Source organism: Vipera ursinii, assembly GCF_947247035.1.
Source record: "Vipera ursinii genome assembly, chromosome: 1".
Taxonomy (NCBI): Eukaryota; Metazoa; Chordata; class Lepidosauria; order Squamata; family Viperidae; genus Vipera; species Vipera ursinii.
The window spans coordinates 228,411,103-228,434,216 of record NC_139512.1 but is presented as its reverse complement, the minus strand read 5'-3'; the positions used below and the strand labels follow the sequence as shown (position 1 = coordinate 228,434,216).

Genomic DNA, 23,114 nt, shown 5'->3' with positions numbered 1-23,114 from the left:
TATACATGAAAGAAGAGATAAAATGGCAAGCCCATGACAATTTCCTGAGCACCTGTCAGTATTTACATAAAATATTAAGGCATATTTTTAATGATTTATGGAAGAAGTCATGGTGGCTTGATTCGTAAGATAAAACTAATCCATAATTGGTGGGTTTGCATATGATGTACATGTGGTTGCTATTGAAAATTAGAGCTAAGCAGAGAATAATTCTGCACTTCCAATACAAAAAATAATATATTATGTACAATGTTACAAATTTCCTTTAGAGAAGAAAAAACTGAAAAGCAAATAGACTGTGTGATAAGTAACAAATGATTTATTATAAAAAAGGGAGAGATATTGTGAAATAAGTGGTCTTGTTGTGACTGGAGTTCAAATATTTTCTTTGGCTTGTTATGCCATTTTTTTATTTTTAAAATATGCAGCATCGAAATGAATTTGAGCAAATCTCAAATTTAATGTACAAATACATAAAAACCCAATTCCAAAACTTCCATCCAGCCAATGTTTTGGAATGATTATTATATACATATATGGCAGTGCTCTGCAATAACATTACCATTAAGCTTTATGAAAGCTGCCCATCAGCCTAATTTGTTAGATATTTACAACACTGAAGGGTTTTTAAAAGACCCCCTACCCAGGCTTCACTTGTTTTTATACAAAAAATTCCCAAACTTTTGCATAATTCCTCGAAACTTGTTTTCGTTTGGATGCAATGGGTGGTATAAACCAGGACTGTAACTAACCACCTGATTGCTCCTTCCATAACTATTATGGGTGGTCTTGCTATTTCCTTCTGGCAAATGACCGCCGGCTTTGGTTGTGTTGCTCATTGGGTGAGCTGAGTTTTCCATTTTGCAGAATGGTTCAAAGCGACTGTAAACCCGCCTTTCACCGAAGCGAGGCCTTATTAGCTCCTCGTGAGGCTTTGCGCTGGGCAGGCGAGAGCTTGGGCCCCCCATCCTTTGCGGAGGGATTGCTGGAGGAGCAGGCGCGGCTCCTCGCTCACGATTTGCATTCGCATGCAGCTCTCTGACATCTTGGTACTGAATTTGTTCTGTGTTAAATCTGGGGGCAGACGGGTCGCCAGGAGGCACTTCTAACAGGATGCTTTCCAAGGGTTTCACAGTAGGGCCTCTTTTAGCATTTTCATCGGATGGCGCTTTTGGAGGTTTGGGAGACTTTGGGGACCTGGGAGATTTGGGAGGCTTGGGAGACTTAGGCCTGATGGCAATGTCTTCTTTACTCTTATGGAGGCTTCCTTGTGAATTTGATGAGGAGGTTCTTTTCCTTCTTGGAGAACAATCCGTCTTTGTTTCAGAGGTTTTGGGCTTTTGATTTTCGTCACATTCTGATGTCAAAGTGTCAGAACTGCTACACATTCTATAAAAAGCAGGAGTTTTGTTTTTGGACAAATTTTCCTTCTTTTCTGGTGTAAGATTCAACAAAGATCTTAATTTCTGTGATCCCTTTTTCAGGAAATTTGGGGAATTCTTATTTTCTTTCTTTGACGAGGCATCTTTATTAGGTTCTTCTTTGCTAGATTCAACTAAGGCAGCTACATAAACAGCCTTGGCAGTGGGTGAGCCTTTTGGTTCGACTTCATGGTTTTTATCCTTATCTGACACATGATTTTCCACACTGTGTAAGCTTTTCGAGTTTTTACAGATGTCCTCTAGAGGTGGCTTTGGATGCTTAAATCTATTCCTATTTAATGTACTGTAGACATAACTGGATGCCTCTTTGCTGTGTCCCTGACCCATAATCGAATTTGAATGATCAAAGATAGGAAAACTTCGCCTTTTCAATATATTTTCATTTTCATGATTCTTTCGAAATTCTCCTGGCTTGCTTCTGTTTAGAGATGAATACAGATAAGGAGGTTTCTCCTCAGCAACAGGTAGTGCTGCGCTTGGTTTTATATCTTCTGAAATCTGCAAGTTATGATTTTTTACTACATCAGGCTCCAGTGGGATGTTAGGGCTTGGTTCGGCTTTAGTGTCATCAGTTTCATCTCTCTCTTTAAGGATATGATTGGGGGTTGCTTTAGGTGTTTCGCTGCCCTCTGAACCAATGATCGTTGAATTGGAAGAACTTGCACAGCTGTTTACTTCTTTCTGTTCTGGCAGCGTGGGCTTGAAAACAAATGAGGAGCGAAGCCGAGAATGGGCATAAAGGGCATGGGCCTTGATGTTATCTGCTGCATCGTAACTCTCAGGCCTATCTCCTACCCCTGAACCGTTTGAATCCACAGGGAAATCTGACTGATCATTTAAATATGATTCAATGCGCCAGTTACGTAGAAAAGATTTTGTGGTGCGCTCAAGGGTCGGCATTCTCTGCTGGAGAAAACGGATATGACTGTCAGTGCCATTGAAAGATCTCCGTACAATTGAGTTCCTGTCTGCAATATTGAGCTTTGGCTGTGGAAATCGGTCAGCTAAGCTCTGTTGTGGCACCTTGTGATTGGTATGGCTTCCGTGCAATGAAGACACAATACTGAGACTATCAGATGGTACTCTCCAAAGGTTGGAAGGATTATTTGCTCGATTAGTTGTTCTATTGAGCATCAAATAAGGAGTCCTTTCTGGCTTCTCCCCTGCATAACTGTGCCTTTTCCAATGTTCGTTTACTTCATTGGGCTGATATTGTTGTATTCTATTCTGCATATGGAAACCTGGTGCAAATTGGGGTTTGTGAAGTAGATGATTTCTAGGATTGAAGTGGTCATTTTCATTTATTCCATATCTAGCAGTACCTCGTGTCTTCAGAACGGTGGGATCAAAATTATGAACTTTGTCTTGCCACCCGGAAAGGTTACGCTGACTAGAAATGGAAGCTAAAGAAGAACGTGAGTGCTGGTAGGCTTCATTTTCCCAGAGGGCTCGGCAGCTATTCATTCTAACTAATTCTGGAGCAAATGAACTGGGAACAGAAGAACGGGCATACAGTGTCCTAAATTCTTCATCAAAGGATTCAACAAGCTGTCCTGTGATTATCTGGACCATACTGAGATTGGCTTTTTCAAATGACCACATAAAGCTGAAAGTTAAAAAAAAGATAATTAATCATTTAAATCAGGAATAGATAAAAACTTTTGTGATATATTTGTGACACGGTTTTGTTTTGTAACTACTACTACATTCAGAAGTCAAAATCTCCAAAGTTATGAAAGAACCAAAAACAGCAATCTGAAAGTCTCCTTGGGAAAAAGATATTCCTGATAGAACGAGAGGCTAAAATATAGTTCAGATGTTAACACGAAAAAAATCATGTTGATAAAAATATGGAATGTACAATGGATATAAAAACAAACAAACAAATAAATAAATAAATAAATAAATATAATGATCATTCAGAGATAATGTATTTCAAGTACTCTAAAGCAGGGCTTTTCAACCTTTTCACAGATTGTACCATTTTTAGGACATGACAATATTTGAGTACCACCAGTGCTTAGCGAGATGTCAAAAACTTGATGACTATAAAAAAAAGGGGGGGATTTTGAGTTTTACTGATTAGATTCATTTGTTGTTATAGAAATGGCTAGTTTATAAAATTATGGAAAAGTAAAAAGTTGAGGTTCAATGTTAATGCTTCCGTCTACTGCAACAGAGGAAGTCTCTTCCTTTCCCCCCTTTTTCCTCCCCACTGTGTCCTAGTATTTGCTTTTGTATTTTTGTATTTTATTCTATAATCTAATAAACTATTACAAACTGTAGAAAAAAAGGAAAAAAAGTACCAGTTTTAATTTCTTCGGTGGCTGTTCCTTTGCTGAATCACTTTCCCTTTGCATTGACAAATGTATGATAAATTTATCCAAGCTTATTAATATGCACCACTACCAGCTAGCTGAGGGGTCTTCAAACTTGGCACTTTGAAGACTTGTGGCTGGTTGAAGAATTGTGGGAGTTGAAGTCCACAGGTTTAAAGTTGCTAAATTTGTAGACTCCTGAGCTAGCTGGTCGGCCCTTCTTCCTCTCTGACTTCTGAGCTCTTTCCAGTGTAGTAAAAATGCACACACACACACACACACACCAATCCCTTCCCTGTACCCTTAAAGACACAGGAATGAAGTGCAAAGCAAGAAAGGCTCACAAAATAAAGAAAACACATAAACTCCAGGGTTTTTTTTCTTCCTTTAAGCTGTCTCAGGCTTGTCACAATGTTGCAATCAGAGACTGAAAGGTTCTGGCAATTGAAAAGCTTTCCCTTTAAATTAAGCCTGTTTACCTTCAAAGAAAACTTTCTAAAAGCCACAGACAGACTCAAGATAAGGGGGTAAAATTAATTACATTTGTTTAAAGGGATTAAACCTTTCCCTGTTGTCTTTTTCCCCCCCTTTCCTTTCCTGCCCAAACCACCTCCTTTTATAGCCTCTCCTCTCCCACCCGCTTTTTTTCAGTTCACCTCCAGCTCTGAGCTGCTTCCCGCAGGGCCAATCAGCTGGAGCCCTGCCCGCTCCTGGGGCTTCTGCGAGCCCAGAGAACCCTGCAGCTGCAGCTGCCTCTCCCTCAGACTTGGGTCGCTTTGGCTCATTCCCCTCCCCTGCTGCACTTCTCTAGGAAGTGTACCGCCTGCCACGTGGCAAAGTACCGCAGGTGGTACCTGCACCACAGGTTGAAAAGCCCTGCTCTAAAATATGTATCAGGAATACGTGGAATAGATAATTATAATTATCACCCAAACTTTAATTATGTTTCCCAAAAGGAAACTATTATTTTTAAACCATTGGCATTTTGTTAGGGTACATCTAGCCAAACGGACCCTTGCTGCAATTAATTTGCCTGCATTATTTAACCTAAGGGTCTAAATTGCTCCAACATTACTTCTATAATTTAGTTGTGAGACAGAATTCTAAAAATAATTGCTTTAGCCTAACTACTTACCGGTAATATAGTTAGCACTGGAAACCAAAAATCATCATTTTTTCACAATCCAGCTCTGATTAGGCAATATAGATAGATAACCTTTATTACCATTTTTTACTATGGGCACAATGGCAGACATTAAAAATGAAATTTAGTTGCTTGCTGTCAAAGTGTATACATACATAACACACATTTAAACATACTATATACAACATATGCACTCAGTATGACTTGCACGGAAGCCTAACAACAGCATCTCTTTATTACTAATTAAATGTCAAATTATACACAAGCCTAAAAAAGGGAGCTCCTGTATTAGACGTTCACTCCTTAAATCAGGGGTGTCAAACTCAATTTCATTGAGGGCCGCATCAGCATTGTGGTTGCCCTCAAGGGGCCGGGTGGGTGTGGCCAGGGTGGGTGTGGCCTACTGGGTGGGCGTGGCCAGAGTGTGTATGGCCTACTGGGTGGGCGTGGCCAGCTCTACATCGTTTGCATCAAGGGTGCCTGTGGGGGCCTGGGCAGGAGTGGGAAAGATCTGAGGGTCTCTGGGCCAGGGCCAAGGCAGTGGAGGCCGTTCCCTCACTGTTTCCAGGATGGCTTCGCGGGCCACATGAAACCACTTCGCGGGCCGGATCCGGCCCCCGGGCCTTGTGTTTGACATGTCTGCCTTAAATAAAGCCTGAAAAAATACATTTTAGCTATTTTAACCTTAGGCTGATAGCCTGAAATCTGAAGCACTATTTGCACATCAGTTTTTGAAACTTGCCTAGCCTTAATACTATATGGAAAAAACTTAAATCTTGTTCACTTTCTCTTCTCTGCAACAGCATGGGGAGGTCATAAAAGTCAAGATGAGAGTCGTGACACAGAAACTGAAGTTCCACCAGTTTGTACATTGTGGAACATAATACAGGAAGGATAAGATTTTGATCACATGTCTGTGACAGCTATAGTGACTTATAAATCCCCCAGATGCTTTTGTGCCTCTGCCATATAGAAATGTTTCAAAAACAACAGCAAATTAAGAATGACAGATCTGAAAAAATACATGGCTCCCCATCTCTACCCAGAGTGGTTAACAACATATGAAAATACATTAAGAGCATGTTTTAATTATTCCCATTTCTACAAAGTATTATCAAAGGATCCTTGTATGGTATTACAGAAATAATAAATTTCTTTGAGCTGCATTATAGATGGAATAAACGTGTCTTTGGCCTTGAGCTAAGGCAATGGAAGGGATATAAAAGCAGCCTTGAAATACCTGGAACAACATTACATAGAAAGTTAAAACCTGTTCAGTTTCAGAATGTGGGACATGAAACAATGAAATTAAATAACAGGAAGGTTTGTTTTTTACTGTTTTTCTTTTATCTTTTTATTCCTTTTTCTCATTAGACTAGGATCCTGAGGGGGAAGGGACAGTTTCTTTTTGATTAATCTGTACAATCTTCTGGGAATCACTCCAAAGACCGGACTTCAGTGAAAACACACACTCCCACCCCAGTAGGATGACTTTGCGCCAGTCCTTTCTCTCAGCCCTAGGAATAAGGTAACGGCAAACTGCCTCCAAAAATGTTGCTAAAATAACTGCAGGGACATGTTCAAGCAGTTGCCAGAGGCCAACTCAAAGGTACCATATATATTATTCATTTATAGTTTGCTCCTTATGCATATGAACTTCCTTCTTCCAAATAGTTCCAGACGACAAGTACAGGATTAAACAAATCAGCTGCGGACATCAAATGCTGAGCCACCATTAAAGAAAAATAGATAATGCACTTGATCAGTTCTGCCATTGGAAAGTGGAATATCCCAGGACAGCCATTCTGAACTTTCTAAACAATGCTTGCTTATTAGATTCACAGGCATTGTTATCACTTACCATCTGTGAACCTATTAAACAGAAATATTATATCAGGCAAAAATAATACTTGCCTTAAAATACACAGTAAACGTCACAGCTGTGTAAAAAATTGAAATACGTGTGGAAAAACATGTCAGAATTTGATTTTAATTCTTCGGTCTCACCACACACAGCCCCAACTACCCTACGTCTTAAGGACAGGGTGGGTATAGGCCAGTGGTAGCCAAGGTTGCCTACCCCTGGTATAGGCATATGGATGATACTACTAGATTGGGGTGAGAGGGTAAAAAGGGTAGGGTTTGTGTTGTGACACTGCACTGCTAATTTCATCAATCTGACCTCCAACAGAAGAGGATATTGGTAGCTCAGGGTTGAACTGTGAGTCCTTGGTACTCTCTGAGCTTGGCTGTTTTCTTGCATTTCATTACCCAACTAGGTAACTTCCTCACCAACACTGAGAGGGCAAGCCATCTGTATATAAACAGAGAGTAACATCCATTCCCTTCTAGCTCTTAGGGTACTTGTTGGGTAATGAAACTTCTGCAAGAAAACAACCCAGCTCAGAGAGCACCAAGGAACTCACAATCTGACTTCCCTTCCCCTCCCCCAAGAAAAGCCAAGGGTTCACACATTACAGTCTTTAAAGTCCTGAAACTTACATCCCAGATAAATCCTGTCCTTATCCTCAACATGCTACACTATAGCTTGGGTAGCTTTTAACGGACAGAAGTGGTATTGTCCTCAAGCAGAATAACAGAAAGAAATATAGTATTTTCATTTATACTGAAAACAGATAAGTGTATAGATTCTTACCTATAGGTACCATACATAACTTTCTTACAGTCAACAAGAAGAAACTTTTGCTCCATTTTTCCATGAAATTTTGCCCCTGACTTGGAGAAATAATCTTGCCCTTTTACAGTACGTACTCTCATGTTCTGCAAAAGAAGGCAAAACATAACATAAAAAACTAGAATGTTGTATTACTGAAGTTGCATCTCAATGCAAAGTGTATTTACTTAGAAGTAACTCCCCAGAGGCTTAATACTAAGCAGGTATACATAAAATTGTATTTTACGAGTACATTACATTACACTTACAGTAGACATGTATTTTCTTTTCCTAAGACATCTTTAAATGAGTTCAGTAAAAGTGTATTGCCTAGTGAGCGAGTTTAGGAACACAGATTATTTTAAGTTCTTATTACAAATTATTTTAATGCTTAACCAGCAGTGTGTGCATGCAGAAAATGGTTTCCATATATAATCTTTCAGATAGATGTGAGAAATCTAGCAGCCACGGCGTTACCCAGTAACACTGGTAACATAGATCAACTATGATTCCTTCTAACCCTAACTTTTATTTAATTTTCCATCTGCGAGGAATGAGGCTTATTCAGTTAAGATGGATATAAAGATATAAATAATCCACATTCCAAGGCCATCATAGGTCATCAAAAAGTACCATCAACGCCATCTCAGTGCGTCCATCTTGAAACCTGACTGAAAAGAATCTAAATAATCTGCTTCTTTCAGACTCCTCCAGGACCCTGACCTGCAGAGCCTCCAGGCATGGGGACAAGACTTAGACAGCACCACTTGGGTAGCCCAAGATGCCTAATTGGGTTTCATGTTGATACTTGACCCCAAAGTGACAAATAACCTCCTATAGTGGTTTCATGTAGATGTGAAACAGAATGCTAGAGCATCGAGCCTTGTAGTACCCCATAACTGAGGAACTGTTAGCTCAATCTCACTTATACCCTTTTAACACCAACTGAAATTGGCCACAAAGATGACAAAAATTCCTGAAAGAGCAAATATTATGGACATTCTTCAAAGCAGGTGGAACGTCCCCTCACTCAAAGAAGCATTCACCATCACAGGCATCTACCTACATGTCATCTTCTGGGAGGACCTAGTCAATCTAGAGAAATAAAAATCTGGAACACAGGGGGCAGAACTCCAAGCCGCAAGTTCCCTGTCCCAAGAACTGACAGGCTCAAGTTCTTCCCAGCTAACCAAGCAAGATCGTATCTCAGGCAATTCCATGGGTTCTGAACAGCCAGAGCCAATTCTGAGTGACTTTGTCCAACAGTTCAAATTCTCATAGTGGCCTTGCAAAGGTTGCCCTGGCTCCTCCTTACCTAGGAGGTATCAGGTCGCCTTAAAGAAGGCTACTAGTCAATGATCTGCAGGTGCAATAAGAATGGAAATATAAATACATGCTGGTGCTTTTATTGTCACAAAATACTCCTTAATAAAGGCTCCTATGTGTGCTTGGTTGAATTTATTCTTTGTTTTCCTCCAGGAACACTTTGAGCTTCTCTTGTGCTGTTTTATCTCTAGGACTTCCTTCGAAAACCACAAAGCCCTACATTAGGCATGTCAAACTGCTGGCCCGCCATGAAGTAAAGCTTCAGGACTAACTTCAAGTTCTCTCTCTGAAACTGATCTGGGTCCATCAAGTGCCTGGGGTAGACTGATTTAATAACTCCCAAATAGCCACAGAGAACTCCAAGGAAACTCTCTCCCATCAAAACTTGGACTGCATTCTGGAAACTCAGAAATCAAATGTGCCCAATGATCTCAATCGCAGCTTCCATTAAGACCTTGCATCACAGATTCAATGGCCACCACATAGTAGTTTATCCTGTGGATATCCTAGAATCCAATGGCTGTAGAATGGCAACACCAGTGGATATTTTTGTTTACCATACCATAAAAATATTGGTTTCTGCCACTTCTTCCCCATATATGATAATAAAACAATAACAACGGTAGCCCAGAGAGAGGACATTTTATCACTCTTTCTACTTCTCTACCAATTTAATATACTCATTCCGACTCACTAAGACAGTGTGGTATAATCCTTTGACTATCGGACAATTCACACATATGAAGCTAGCATATATATTCCAGCTATAGCTATTTTGTGAAGATTTTCAGAGATTGTTGGTCCTTTTTAGCGCATTTTTGGTATTTGTTATAATTTATATATGTATTTATGTATATAAAGTGGTATTTGTTAGAATTTATTTTAATAGTTCTCAAGCTCCTTTGTGATACCTTGAATAAAAATAACCATAATAATATAAAAATGAACAATCACAACAAAGACAACAAAAGCCAAACAACAAAACTAATTGTATGTTTTGTGGGAGAAATGTATATTTGATCCTTCCAAATGGCAGTTTAGAAAAAAAAATGAACTTACACCTCCTCAGGAAGTTGATTCCCTAACTTTCTGGGCATTTCATTAAAGCCTTCCATTAGCCAGTGAAAACTCTAACTCTGAATAGCAAAGCAACAAAACTGACTTGCAATAGAGTATAAACGATGGAAGAGCTCATAGTAGAAGAATTTACATTTCAGTATATGATGGACTTTTTAAAAAGTTCCATAATCTGATAGGTTTGCTCAGCCATCACTCACCACATGTGAGACTACCTATCCACTGAAGGAACACTCCAAATAGAATATAAATTATCTTCTGTGTATCATTTTTAATCATCTTCTTACCATACTTTGGAAAACAACAACTGAGACCACTACACATTTGATATGTAACATGAACTGGAATATTTCCTTTTGGAATGTTTTGCAGATACTGCTATTAAATAATATAATTACATAACACAGAATATGTGTGATCAACTTTAGGTTGGCATAAAATAATGAGCTGTAACTGAAAATGCAAAATATTAACATTGGTACCCTACGCAACCTCATTGACATCAATAAAATGTACTTTAGAAATGTGATTATTTTTATTACTACTAAAAGTAATAGTAGCAGCAGTAGTGTACACAGTATTGCTCTTCCTTCCTAGTGGTGCATAGGATCAGACTGTAACCTTGTCACTGGGAAAAAATACTAGAAATTAATAATAGTACAGTAATGTAAAAGAATTTCCAGTAGTAATCATCTCACCATTATAATCTATAATCAATAATAAAACATCTCATGTATGTATGACCCATTCATTATTAAGCAACTAGTGCACAGTTAAAGCTAGCATGTCAGTACTTGCCAAAATATTTGGATTGTCAGATTCATCAGCTTAATTGGAAAACATTTTGAAAACGAACTGTTTTAGAACTTTTTTTAGAAAGAAAAATCATATTGAAGCACTCCCCCGCAAAAAAATCTTAGTCCCGTGGTAGTTGTTAACAAGCTTTGTTCCCATTATTTCTTTCCACCCACTTTTCTCTTTGTTACATGGCTTTGGTTTTTCATTGTTTTCTAGTTCACAGCAGACCATAATTTGTAGTATCTTGAGGGCAAGGAAAGGTTTGCTTTTTTCAGTAAGCAAACTTTCACCCAAAATTTTAAGGTTATCCAGCATTTCAGATTCAATCTTGCATCAGAGCGTGGAGGAACGAAACATTACACCTGTCCACATTGCCTTTAAGTAACAAGTTTGTGTTATCATGGAACAATGCCATGCTTTATGATATTGCAGAAAGGTGCTACGCATGTCCTCCCACATGCCCTAAAGCATCTTTTAAAGATCAAAATAAGCTCATGCAGCCTACCAAACAGTACACATTCAGCTGAAAAAAGTGAGAAAGCTGGACCAGGAGTGGAGGAAAGAAAAGATGGGAGAAGAAAGTAGTTACTGCTTTAGAAAACAAAAACAAAAGAAACTACTTCACAAGTGTTTTGAGCTAGAGTTTGTAATTACGGCATAAACATGAAATATGCCTCTTTTAACCTTCTAATAATCTGTATACTATAAAGCAACAGAGCATAAAACTTTTCATTCGTTTGTTTGAATTCCCAATATATTAAACATTACATTTCTAGACTTACCCTGAGCCTTTGAACTTGGCAACCTTGTTTCTCTGTCATCTTAAGAAAATGGCTGAAGTTTGATTCATCTAGTAGCAGATAGACTGAAATTCCCCTGGTGGATGCTTCTACAATTTCTTTGAAAATATCTACATCTGTAAATATATCCATAACTATAGCAATAACCTAAAGGAAAGAAAGAGAAAGTTGTACCATTTTACATGTTAACCATAACTAATATTAAAATATTACAATTTCTTGTAACACACCATTCTGATACTGCACACAGGGTGTTACTATTTATAATGCACATAGGATTATACTATTTATTTATTAGTATGAGGCCTATTACATATATGCTTGTAAATATTTCCTAGGTGCTTCACACAAAAATAAGCAATAAACTACAAAAAAATTAAATTAATCAGATATTATATAAAGGGATTTAAACCCGAGCTCATTGATTTGTTACTAAAAGCTTTGTTTTATGGTTAAAATCTGTCTGTTGCCATTGTAATCTTAGGATTTTCATCTGCAAGTACATTTTTTGCATACTTAGAGGTATCTCTTCATAGTTTAGATTTTAAAATAAGCCAGATAACCTTCACAAATGAAGGTGAATATACATGTCTCAGGATAATGTTGCAGGATCCAATCTGGGTCGGTCACATAGCATATTTGACGGTGACACATTTAATGTGGTTTTGAAATTTAATGTGGTTCTGCATTTATTAAAACATAAGCTATTCACATATATACAGAGTTGAAAAATATATCTATGATTAATTGCAGATGTTGCAGATGAACACAATACTTTGGCTTTGTCCATTAATTCTTGTACTGAATTATCCCATAGTTTTTGTCTGATACCATGAATTGCGAATGACATACCCCTATAGAATAAATAATTAGGAACAATGCCAATCTGACTAATCGTTTCAGTCACCTGTTTAAGCCACATACCTATAAAGGATTCATGTGGGATTTCCTGAAGCAGTCCTTCCTTGTTCTTAGAAACATATTATTTGTAACCAAAACTTAATAGCGCTTAACCAAACTTTTGTTATCAAAAGGGCACTGCCCAGTTTCCAAGAGATTAACTGAATTTGGACTACTGCTTGGGGCACTTCAAAAACATCTTTAAAAATTCACCTGCAAGCGTAAATGTGATCCAAATGGGAACTCCATATCAAATTTGAGATGTAATTCTGGCATTAAAAACTATTATTGCTGCAGGAACATTTTCTTTCTTTTGAGTAAAAATACTGAAGCGAGGCCATCATAGTAGATTTTGCTTTCAAACGTTTTGCCTTACAATGATGTTGCCAAGTTAGAGCATGGTTAAATAAAATGCCAAATAACTAAAATTCTCAAGTTGTCTGATTATACGATCTTGAATTTTCCAAACAGACCTTTTCACTTTTTTTCCAAAAACCAAAATCTTATTTTTATCATAATTAATTTGCAATAGGTTTTCTTGACAATACAATATTTCAAGTCCAATTTAATAGATTAAAGAACGGCATCATTCATAAATAGTAATGCATAAATTTTCCTTTTAGCTAATAATGGACAAAGTCCCTCAACCTGACTTAGTGTGATCTTCAGTTCATCAAGGCAAAAGTTAAATGATGTAGAGGCCAGGATGCAACCTTCTCACTCTGTTATTTCATTGAAATGCCAGCTAAGGGAAACTTTTATGTTTTATCTAAATTGCATTATACTATCTTAATATGGTACCCTCATTAGATATGTAAAATGCCTGTCAGGAACCAAATTCTTTAGTCCAAAGTTTGGTTCTGTTAACAAATCAAATAACCTGAAGTTTAAAGCAGTTAAAACATGCATAAATAAAACTACCAAGCGTTTTTATGCCTCACACATTTTAAAAGTGCAAACATAAAAGTATCTAATTAATGAAAAGTGGAACTGAAATAAGTTTTTAAAACCTGCTTAAATATCTGCCACAACCAACTTTAAATTGGCCTATTATTAAATAATCACTTTCTTCTTTATGCAGGAGAGCAACTTGAGTTAATTTCTGAAGTCTTGCATCAAAACATTAAGGGTATTTTTTTAAATCACTGAGAACTAATTCTAGCAAGCACCTGACTTCATTATCATTAATTTGGCACCCAAACTGATGTTCATGTACACGATTGCAGTGTAAGCTAGCCAGCTGACAAGGATAATATACTTAGTAATTAAGAATAATATAGACTAAGACTAACATTACTATAATTGTTTATTTTGAAGTATCAGAAGGCTCTTTAGATTAACAGTTAAGACAAAGTATCTTGATGAAGTCATGCAATTCCATGATTTTTGTTATGTGGTTGGTAGTAGTAAATGAATGAAGCATTTTATGAAAGCAGGAAATTGCTGCAAAAATAGCATTATTTTAAATTATGGAATCATAGAATGCTAGGATTCAAAGGGTCTCTGAAAATCTTCCAGTTTAACTTCATATCTATTACAGAAATCCTGGATCACAAAGACAAATTTCTGTCAAGAAAAATCTACTATTTCCTGAATAAGTCTGTTTTACTGTAGAATAGCAGTTTATATTATAGGTTTTTACCTTGATATTCACCCAAAATTTGCATCCTTCTTATCTGACCCTATTTTTTTTAACAACTCTGCCTTATGTTTCATACGATAGCCCCCCAGGTACTTGAAGAGAACAGTCATATCTCCTTCCAATCTTCTCACTTTCAGCCCTCTAATTGTATCTTGCATATTTTTCCTTCCAGGGTCCCTACCATGTGGTTAAGAGACTGGAGCATGTTCAGAGGAGAGAAAGCAGAAAGCAACGCTTTTTTTATTTGTGGAACTCTGTTCTAGGTCACGGGTCGGCAACCCGCGGCTCTTTCAGCCGTCTCCTGCGGCTCCCAGTCGCCCAGTGCGCGCGCACCTCTCCGAATGGGCAGAGGTATGCGCGCACCACTCCGAACGGGAGGTGCGCGCGCACCTCTCCAAAGGTTTGGAGAGCTGCGCGCGCACCTCTCTCGCACCTCCGCCCGAACACCCGTTTGGAGACCTGCTGGTGTTCAGGCGGAGGTGCGGTTTGGAGACCTGCTGGTGCCGGTTTCAGCTTTCTAAACTGGCGCTAGCAGGTCTCCAAACCGCTGTTCAGGCGGAGCTGTGCGCCCACAGCTCTCCAAACCTTTGGAGAGGTGCGTGCGCAGCTCCGCCCGAACACCCGTGTCGAGACCTGCTGGTGTTCGAGCGGCGTTACGGTTTGGAGACCTGCTGGTGTCAGTTTCAGCTTTCTAAACCGGCGCCAGCAGGTCTCCAAACCGCTGTTCGGGTGGAGCTGCGCGCGCACCTCTCCAAAGGTTTGGAGAGCTGCGGGCGCAGGACACCTGCGCACGTAGCTCTCCAAACCTTTGGAGAGGTGCGCGCGCAGCTCCGCTCGAACACCCGTGTCGAGACCTGCTGGTGTTTGAGCGGAGGTGCGGTTTGGAGACCTGCTGGTGCCGGTCTCCAAACGGGTGTTGGGGCGGCAGTTTGGAGGTCCCGGGGGTGGCTCCGGCGACGCCCGGGATGAAGGCGGCACTGCAACCCAGCGCCCGTCACCACGGAGACCCGTCGCTGCTGGCGTGCAGGTGCGTCCACATAAAAAAAGTGGAACCACGCGCGTGTATACGCGCATGCACAGAAAACAATGTTTTGCGCATGCGCAAAGCATTTTGTTTTATGCGCATGCACGTGCGTGGATGCACGCACACGGCTCCCTTTTTTTATGTCTGATGGAACCGGTTCCCAGTGGCTCTTTTGCTTTTTCAGGTTACCGACCCCTGTTCTAGGTGTAGCCTGATCAACACAAAACAGACAGGAATGTTGATATGTACATTACTCTTTAACTGAAACCACTCCTTATCCTAGATCCTGAGATTACAAAATTCAAGTAGATGACACAACATTGCAAATTACAGCACAAAACATTACTGAGAATCAGTTATGCTTGCAAAAGAGGAACAAACGTGCTGATCAGGTGCATTTTTAGGGATGAGTGAGTAAAAGAGTTGGCAAGTAATAGCCGTCCAAATATTTCAATATTACCTGGACAACCACACACTGCTCATCTCTTATCTTACCTTCATTTTCTCATACTAAAGACAAAAACCTATTATTTTGCAATATTTTATATCTCATTTAGTTTAATGGATATATTTACCAGGAAATCTTATTTAACTAAATGATTCCTGTTTTACTTATGACTGGGATTAGTTAGATTTCTGACACGGACTCAAATAAAAAATTAGTCAGCTACTCAAAACAGCTAGGTAGGATGGAGGCGATTATCTTAGGAAGAAAGTTTGGATATTATAACAGAATATTGATTTAAAGCAATTGTAATTGTGGACTAGATAGCTAATGATGTTGCTTTATCATCTACCCATGAGTAGACTGTGGAGTCCTAGGTGCTCTCTGAGCTTAGTTGCTTGCTTGTAGATGTTTCATTACCTGAACAGGTAACATCATCAGTGTGTGAGAGAGTGCTTATAGGCAGTAGCTTGCCCTGCTAGGGTTGGTGGAAGTGAATTTTCTCCTTTGTAGCTCCTTGATTAGGATATTGTTTTCCACATGATTGCTTGTCTGATGTTAATTCTTTCTTCTCTGGGTGTTGGACAAGATATGTTCTAGTCTGTTTCCTTCTTAGCTTCTTAATCGTCTCCTTTGAATGGTGTGTAAACAAGGTTTACACATTGTGTCCATTGATGGTTGTTTTGTCTGAATGTCACACTTCTAAGAATTCTCTAGCATTTATCTTGGTCTAGGATGCTCACACTTTTCCAGTGGAAACTATGATCGAGGCTGTCCAATTGTGAGACTCAAGAGTTTCCATTGGGTCTTCGGACTGCTATTTGGTGTTCATGTTAATGCTCTTCTACTCTTTTGCCTGTCTGTCCTACATAGTGAGTATTACAGTCCTTGCAATACATGTTGCAGATGACTTGTACTTCTTATTGGGTTATTACTCTGTTTCCCCGAAAATACAGCCTACCTGGAAAATGAGACCTAGCTTGATTTTTGGGGTTGGGCCTAATATAAGCCCTACCGCCAAAAAATAAGCCCTACTTAAGACCCTGCCCACTCCGTCCCACAGTAGGTTATTGGGCAGGCCAGATCGCATGCTTCCCTTAACCTTACCTGCTGCTGGTGCTGCTGCTGTGAAGTGGCCTGAACGTTAAGAGAGCCGGTGACTGAGGCAAGCAGAGGGTGTCTCCTTTCTATCCCTGTCATGGACTGGGGAATCCAGGAGGCAGGCGAGGGTGGGGACTGGCCAGGGCCTCAACGAGCAGCTTCTTTCTTTCACCCTCACCCCGAAGCAGCCTCTGGAGGCCTGCACTACCCCACAGGCTTTCTTCCTCTGCGGAAGGGCGGGAATGAAAGTTGGGCATCCTGAGACATCCTACTCTGGGAGGTGACTCAGGTTTCCCTCAGTCGGTGAGGAAGGTTTTGTAAACTGCCTTTTCATTTACATGCATCATCAATATTGTAATCCGTCCCTTTATTTAAAAAAAATGATTTGTATTTACCACGATTAGCCTCCTTGATCGCCAATGGGAAGGCGTGGTGTGAATTCTGCACATGAGCCATGGAGATACACACACTCGCCCCCTCACAGCTTATGTCACTTCCTCGCTCGGGGTACACCACTGCTTTGCAGGCGTGTCCAACTTCCCATTGGCGATCAAGGAGGCTAATTGTGGCAAATACAAATCATTTTTTTTTGAAAAATAAAGGGACGGATTACAATATTGAAATGGAACCCAAAAAGGAAATTATTTGAATAGAAAATACATTAAAAATGATGAGAAATGAATCTGCTGTCTCACAGGTTTAAATTTGAATCATAATAGCAGGCTCCAACCTTTTATGAAGGTTCTTCAAGTGTAAATTTTCTATTGGCACAAGCAACTGTACAATTTGTCAGAAAAAAGATGGCAGAAATAGAATTATTGAGTTACGTTTTTAAAATGTGGTGTCAGAATAATATTCTGGTGTGTAGAGTTCTACTCAGATGTATGTAAGAAATCTGTTTTATTCATAAATTTGACAACATTTATAAGTGAATATTCTATAGTGCATTAATGCAATGATCGTAGAATGTATTTTAAAGCTTCAAAGAAACTTTAAAAAAATATTATATATGAGGGATCTAGGAAAGTTGCATTTTTTTTAGCACACGATCAGCATAATCATCAAACAGCACATTAATCAAGAAGCTTTGAAATATGGTAGGGTTTTTTTTATTTGCTCCATTATATGCTAGCAATAGCTGTCCTTGGGAAGTTGTGTGCTTTGTATCAAGTCAGAAAGCCAGTTTGGTGTAGTGGTTAAAGATGCTAGGCTAGAAACCAGGAGACCTTACATTCTAATTCTACCTTATGCATGAAGCCATCAGGGTAATTTTGGGCCAGTCAGTTGCTCTCTCTAAGTCAAGAAAATTACAGGGGCTTGTCCAGACAGTTGCCAGGAGTCAAGATTGGCTTGAAGGCACAAACACTCACACAAAAGATGAGCAATAAGAAAATTAGAGTGCTAATAAGACAAACCCAAGTAATTCACAGGGATTGAATCAGTATTCACTGATCACTCAATATCAGCCATGAGTCAAACTGTTAAGCTGCTAACTTTGTGCTTTTAACTATCCATGAGAAACAAGATAACACTTGAAATTATGCAGGAATGAAAACAGTGTCTGGCTTTTCAGTATGAGGATTAACTTGTAAATGCATTGTGGAACATTTGTTTGGTTTTTACCATCTTATCCTATCCTATCCTATCCTATCCTATCCTATCCTATCCTATCCTATCCTATCCTATCCTATCCTATTTTTTCAGCCACTCCGCTGTGTTTCATTAGGAATCCCATAGTAAAAGTTCCTCAGACAATGAAAAAAATGGAGGAAGAAAAAAACCCAAAAGGGAATGTGCTGTATGACATCTTGGCTGTAATTCTTTGTAAGAAATTCCAGCATCCTATGCTAAATATCAAAAATTGAAGATATTTCTCCTTCAAGTAAAGATTAAGATGCCGCGATGCACTTTATCGGCAGAAAAGTACTGAAGAGAAGGCTAACTCCTCTTGCTTTGAAAATAAAATGGTTAAAGCCAACTAAAGATGTTGCATTTCACTTCATCTTGTCTATAAGACATCATAGAATAATATCTTCTATAAATTTGTAGTCTATTTTCCTTTACACATGGTTTGAAAAGTAGATGCAGAGTGGTGATGTAGAACCATGTTACCTTTATGCTTCTCCAAAGTATGTCATTGGCCAAGCCAACTGATCAGAATCCTCATTTCATTGTGGATAGCATTGGGCAGCATATAAATTTAATATTGTAATTATTAATTAATAAATAAATACATTTTCTGCATGTGTATCTATCTTGATTCTCTATCAATGAAGACGTGAAGGAAAGTATATTTCTCTGGCCTTGGCTTAGTGCTATCAGTTCCAGATTTGTCATTTATACCATGATGTGACTACACAAAGACACACACACACACACACACACACACACACGTTATTCCTACTTAAGTTAATAAATATAATTTGTTTTATTTAGCCTAAGTGAGAATGATATCTAAAAGTTAAAAAGGAGATCTAGGATTGCTTGGAAAATGTAAAAGTATGCTTTTAAAAAGTATTAGTAGTGTATAAGAATCTTGAGCCTCAGCATATTTAAACTAGAAAGAATCACATCACTGTAAAACAAATGCCTCTTAAAGCTACATAGCATCAATATTTATTTTTTTGTCATTGACTATCACAAATATTTTACCATTATTTCATTTTCACACAATTTTCATTGCCTTAAAGGTAAAGGTTCCCCCGCACATGCGTGCTAGTCATTTCCAACTCTAGAGGCGGGTGCTCATCTCCGTTTCAAAGCCGAAGAGCCAGCGCTTGTCCGAGGACGTCTCCGTGGTCATGTGGCCGGCATGACTAGACGCCAAAGGCGCACGGAACGCTGTTACCTTCCCACCATAGTGGTCCCTATTTTTCTACTTGCATTTTTACGTGCTTTCGAACTGCTAGGTTGGCAGAAGCTGGGACGAGTAACAGGCGCTCAGTCTGTTACGCGGCACTCGGGATTCGACCTGCCAAACTGCTGACCTTCTGATCGACAAGCTCAGCATCCTAACGCACTGAGCCACTGCGTCCCTTTTATTGCCTTTCTGGTATTTGGGTTCTAACTATTTAAAAAAGCTGAGGATAACCTAAAATAAATGCATTAGGCATGGATGGCGGCGCCTGGAATGGCTGCGGCTGCATTGGCTCGTGAAGGCAAATAGTTTGGGGAGGGATAGTAAGGGCTATAGGCCACATGATCAGGAAGATTTTAATGTGTTTGAGCAACATGGTGGAACTAAGGTAACATACGACATACGACCGACAACCTTTGCTGGCATGGTGAGTTTCTAGTTGTTTTGGAACTGTTGGTGAGACTATTAAAAGTCGTTGGCACTGTTTGAATTTGTTCTACCAGCAGCAAGATCTGACTGCTGGCCCAGTGATGGATTGTATTGCAAATCAGGGCTGTTTCCAGAGGAGGCAGAGGAGGAGAGGACCTGGAGCTTATGGAGCAAAGGAACTGGATGAGGCTGTCGGCAGGCCCAGGCCTGGTGGTGGCGGCAGCGTGCTCCAGGGGCGAAAAGAAGCAAGGCCTCTTTAAGGAAAAGGTGGAAGAGTCAGGATCAGAAAAAGGAAAGAAGGCGAGGTTGTCAGAATACAAGCGAATTTGAGGGCTAATCCACATGGAGCCCCATTTCCATCTGTCCTGTGTGCCATCGTTCACTCCCTAGAGACTAAAATGGACAATGTGAAATTTGAGTGGGCCACGAACAAGGAGTATGTTCTGAACCAGCCCTCTTCTAACAAACCCCTTATCAGAAAGAAGAGACTGGAGAGCGTCCAAGGCTAAAAGGCTTCTGCCAAGATTTAATTACGCAGTTAACAAAAACACTAGAGCTTGTCTTCTCAAGCGGAAAAGTTGCTTTCAGCAACCAGCCCCTCCCCAAACACTCCTTTTATAGAGAGCTCAGGGCGTGGTCTCCCTGTGCCTCCTCCCGAGGAGTCCCATAGCCTTTCTTTGTTTGTTCCTGCTCGACTGCCTCCTGCGTCGGGCGTCCTTGAACAGGGCCAGCTGTGGGTCATCATCCTCCGCACTCTCGGGCTCACGCAGCTGAGAAGAGGTCCCCGGCTGAGGACTCTGCAAAGCCTCCAAACCATCATCAGCCGGTTCGTCTCCCTCCTCCCCCTCATCTGAGTCCTCCGATACGTCGGAGCCGGCTGTCGGACCCACAGGCTGGCCCTGAGTCACAACAGAGTATATATCGGAGGTGGTGACCCTTTGAGAGCTGTATGCAACGAAATTTCATTTTGATGTATGCCGATTGGTGTACATTCAAAGTGACAATAAAGTTATCATTATTATCATTATCTTTGTTAAAACAATAATTAGCATTGAGCACTGAAAGCTCTGATAAAAGTACAGTTTTCATTACAAAAAACCCTCTGTAACAAATGCATCAACCCAACTGGGGAGAATTCTTCAGATTGCTACAACTCAAAACACCTGTTCCCTTTTCCTCTAGGACAGGGCTTTTCAACCAGTGGTATGGATACCACCTGTGGTACATTGGCACCTGGCAGGTGGTATGCGACCATCCTAGAAAAGTGGTAGCGGGGGAAGGAAATGAGCTGAACCAGTGGCAGCACCGCACAAGCCTGAGCGAGAGATGGCTAGAGCTGCAGGATTGTCAGGGCTCAACAGAAGAGCCAGGATCAGCGCCAGGCTCCAGCTGGAGCTCGGCACTGATCCTGGCACTTCTGAGCCCAGAAGAAGCGCTGATCAGCTGGAATGTTGCAGCCCCAGGGTCTTGTGATTTACAGATGCCTGGCAACTGATTCATATTTATGACAGTCACAGTGTCCCAGGGTCATGTGAAGTGACCAAAACCTGCTGCAACCACCCAACAGACGGGGGGAATAAAAACCAAACACCTCCCCCCCACCCCTGCTGCCAATCCTCAACAGAAATGCTCACAACAATGAAAACCTCGGACAGGAGGAAGAGCGCTGCCGGGCGGGCCAGCAGGTGTCTTGCTCAGCTGCGGCTTGGGGGGCAGTTTTTTCAGTGCCATTGTAACTTCGAACAGTCACTAAGCGAACTTTTGTAAGTCGAGGACTACCTGTACTTCATCACTTTTTTCCTTTTTTTTTTGGTCATCAATTTTTTGACACCTTGCTAGGCGACTGGTGGTACTCGGATGTTGCCATATCCTAAAAATGGTACAATGGGTGAAAAGGTTCAAAAACCCTGCTGTAGGAAGCAGAAAGTACATCTTCAAACGAATTTCTGGAGCTGTGATATTTTCAGAGTAGGAAGAGGCTTTTTAGATTCCAAGCTGTTAAAGCCTGAAAACAAATAAAAAGCTAATCTGTTTGCAGTTTGCAAACTGTGTTGAAGAGCAAAGCATATTGTATTACAATAATCTCGGTATGATTTCTACTTCATCCTGACAGGAGACAATCCACTTTCCTAGAAAGTCAGAGAATTGGCACAGAAGCTGAAAATCAGCAATGGAATTCTTGGCCACCACTACCACCTGATCATCCAGGAACAATGTTAGACTGGAGAATCGGATAATATGGCACAGAGATGCAAGACCATCTACTGCCATTCTGTCTCACCATACCGTTTAAATTGGAAGACAATGAGGCTGTTGCAAACAGTCCTGCTTTCAAAATCTCTTATCCTGAGCAACATGTTCTTTACCCAAGTGGAGAAGGAGATATAATATTCCCTAAGCCAAGTATTTTGTATTGTTAAACAAGATGTGTCATTACTCTTAGAGCAAATAGTTTTGGGGAGAAATGCTGAATCATTTCCAGTTTCTCCTTATTCACTCTCTACGGGAACTTAACTGGCCCATAAAATCGACCCACAAAAAAAGAAGAGGAAATCCTACGTCTTCTGAAAATGAACACGTGCAATGTGCATAAAAGCTTTTAATATCATTCACTTCATTTACAGACATATATTATGTATATAAATAAAAAGGGATTATAGTAAAGGTAAACTACAGTATTTATGAAAAGTAAAAAAGAACACCACTAAGAGAAAATCGAATTCTGCAACTTAGAAGCATGACATTTTTATGTATAACTCAGCACGTCTTTATACAGGTAATCCTCAAGTCACAAACGTAATGGAGCCTGCCAATTACATTCATAACCTGAGGATTTGTAGGGGTGAATCACATAACTTGAATGTGATCACTCCCTGCTTTTGCCCACGCATTCAAAAATCAAATGTGCGGGCCGTTAAGTACACGAGGTATCTCGGGGGGGGGGGGGGAAAGCCACAGGGGGGGACTTGTGCTTCTGACCACCCAAGGCCTCCCCTGAACCACTATTTCATGCTACTCGCTCCCACCCATCCTACCTGACCGGGTCACTTACTTTACGAAGATCTCGATGATCAAGGGAGCTGTCTCTTCTCCAGCCTTTCCGCCACGGTTTCACCTCGAGCAAAGGCTTGCCGAGG

The 23,114-nt window shown here is 40.2% G+C and overlaps 1 protein-coding gene across 1 annotated transcript in view; it reads right to left on the bottom strand.

The window, feature by feature from the left end:
• Nucleotides 1–448: 448 nt before the first annotated feature.
• The window catches only part of FAM83B (family with sequence similarity 83 member B), a 34,435-nt gene continuing 11,769 nt past the window's right edge, over nucleotides 449–23,114 (bottom strand). The window contains exons 2-4 of the mRNA XM_083348384.1: nucleotides 11,562–11,726; nucleotides 7,561–7,685; nucleotides 449–3,048 (exon numbers count right to left, since the gene is read on the bottom strand). Of these exons, the coding sequence (XP_083204510.1) occupies nucleotides 651–3,048; nucleotides 7,561–7,685; nucleotides 11,562–11,726 (2,688 nt within the window). The 3' untranslated portion in view covers nucleotides 449–650. The remainder of the gene's footprint in view (nucleotides 3,049–7,560; nucleotides 7,686–11,561; nucleotides 11,727–23,114) is intronic.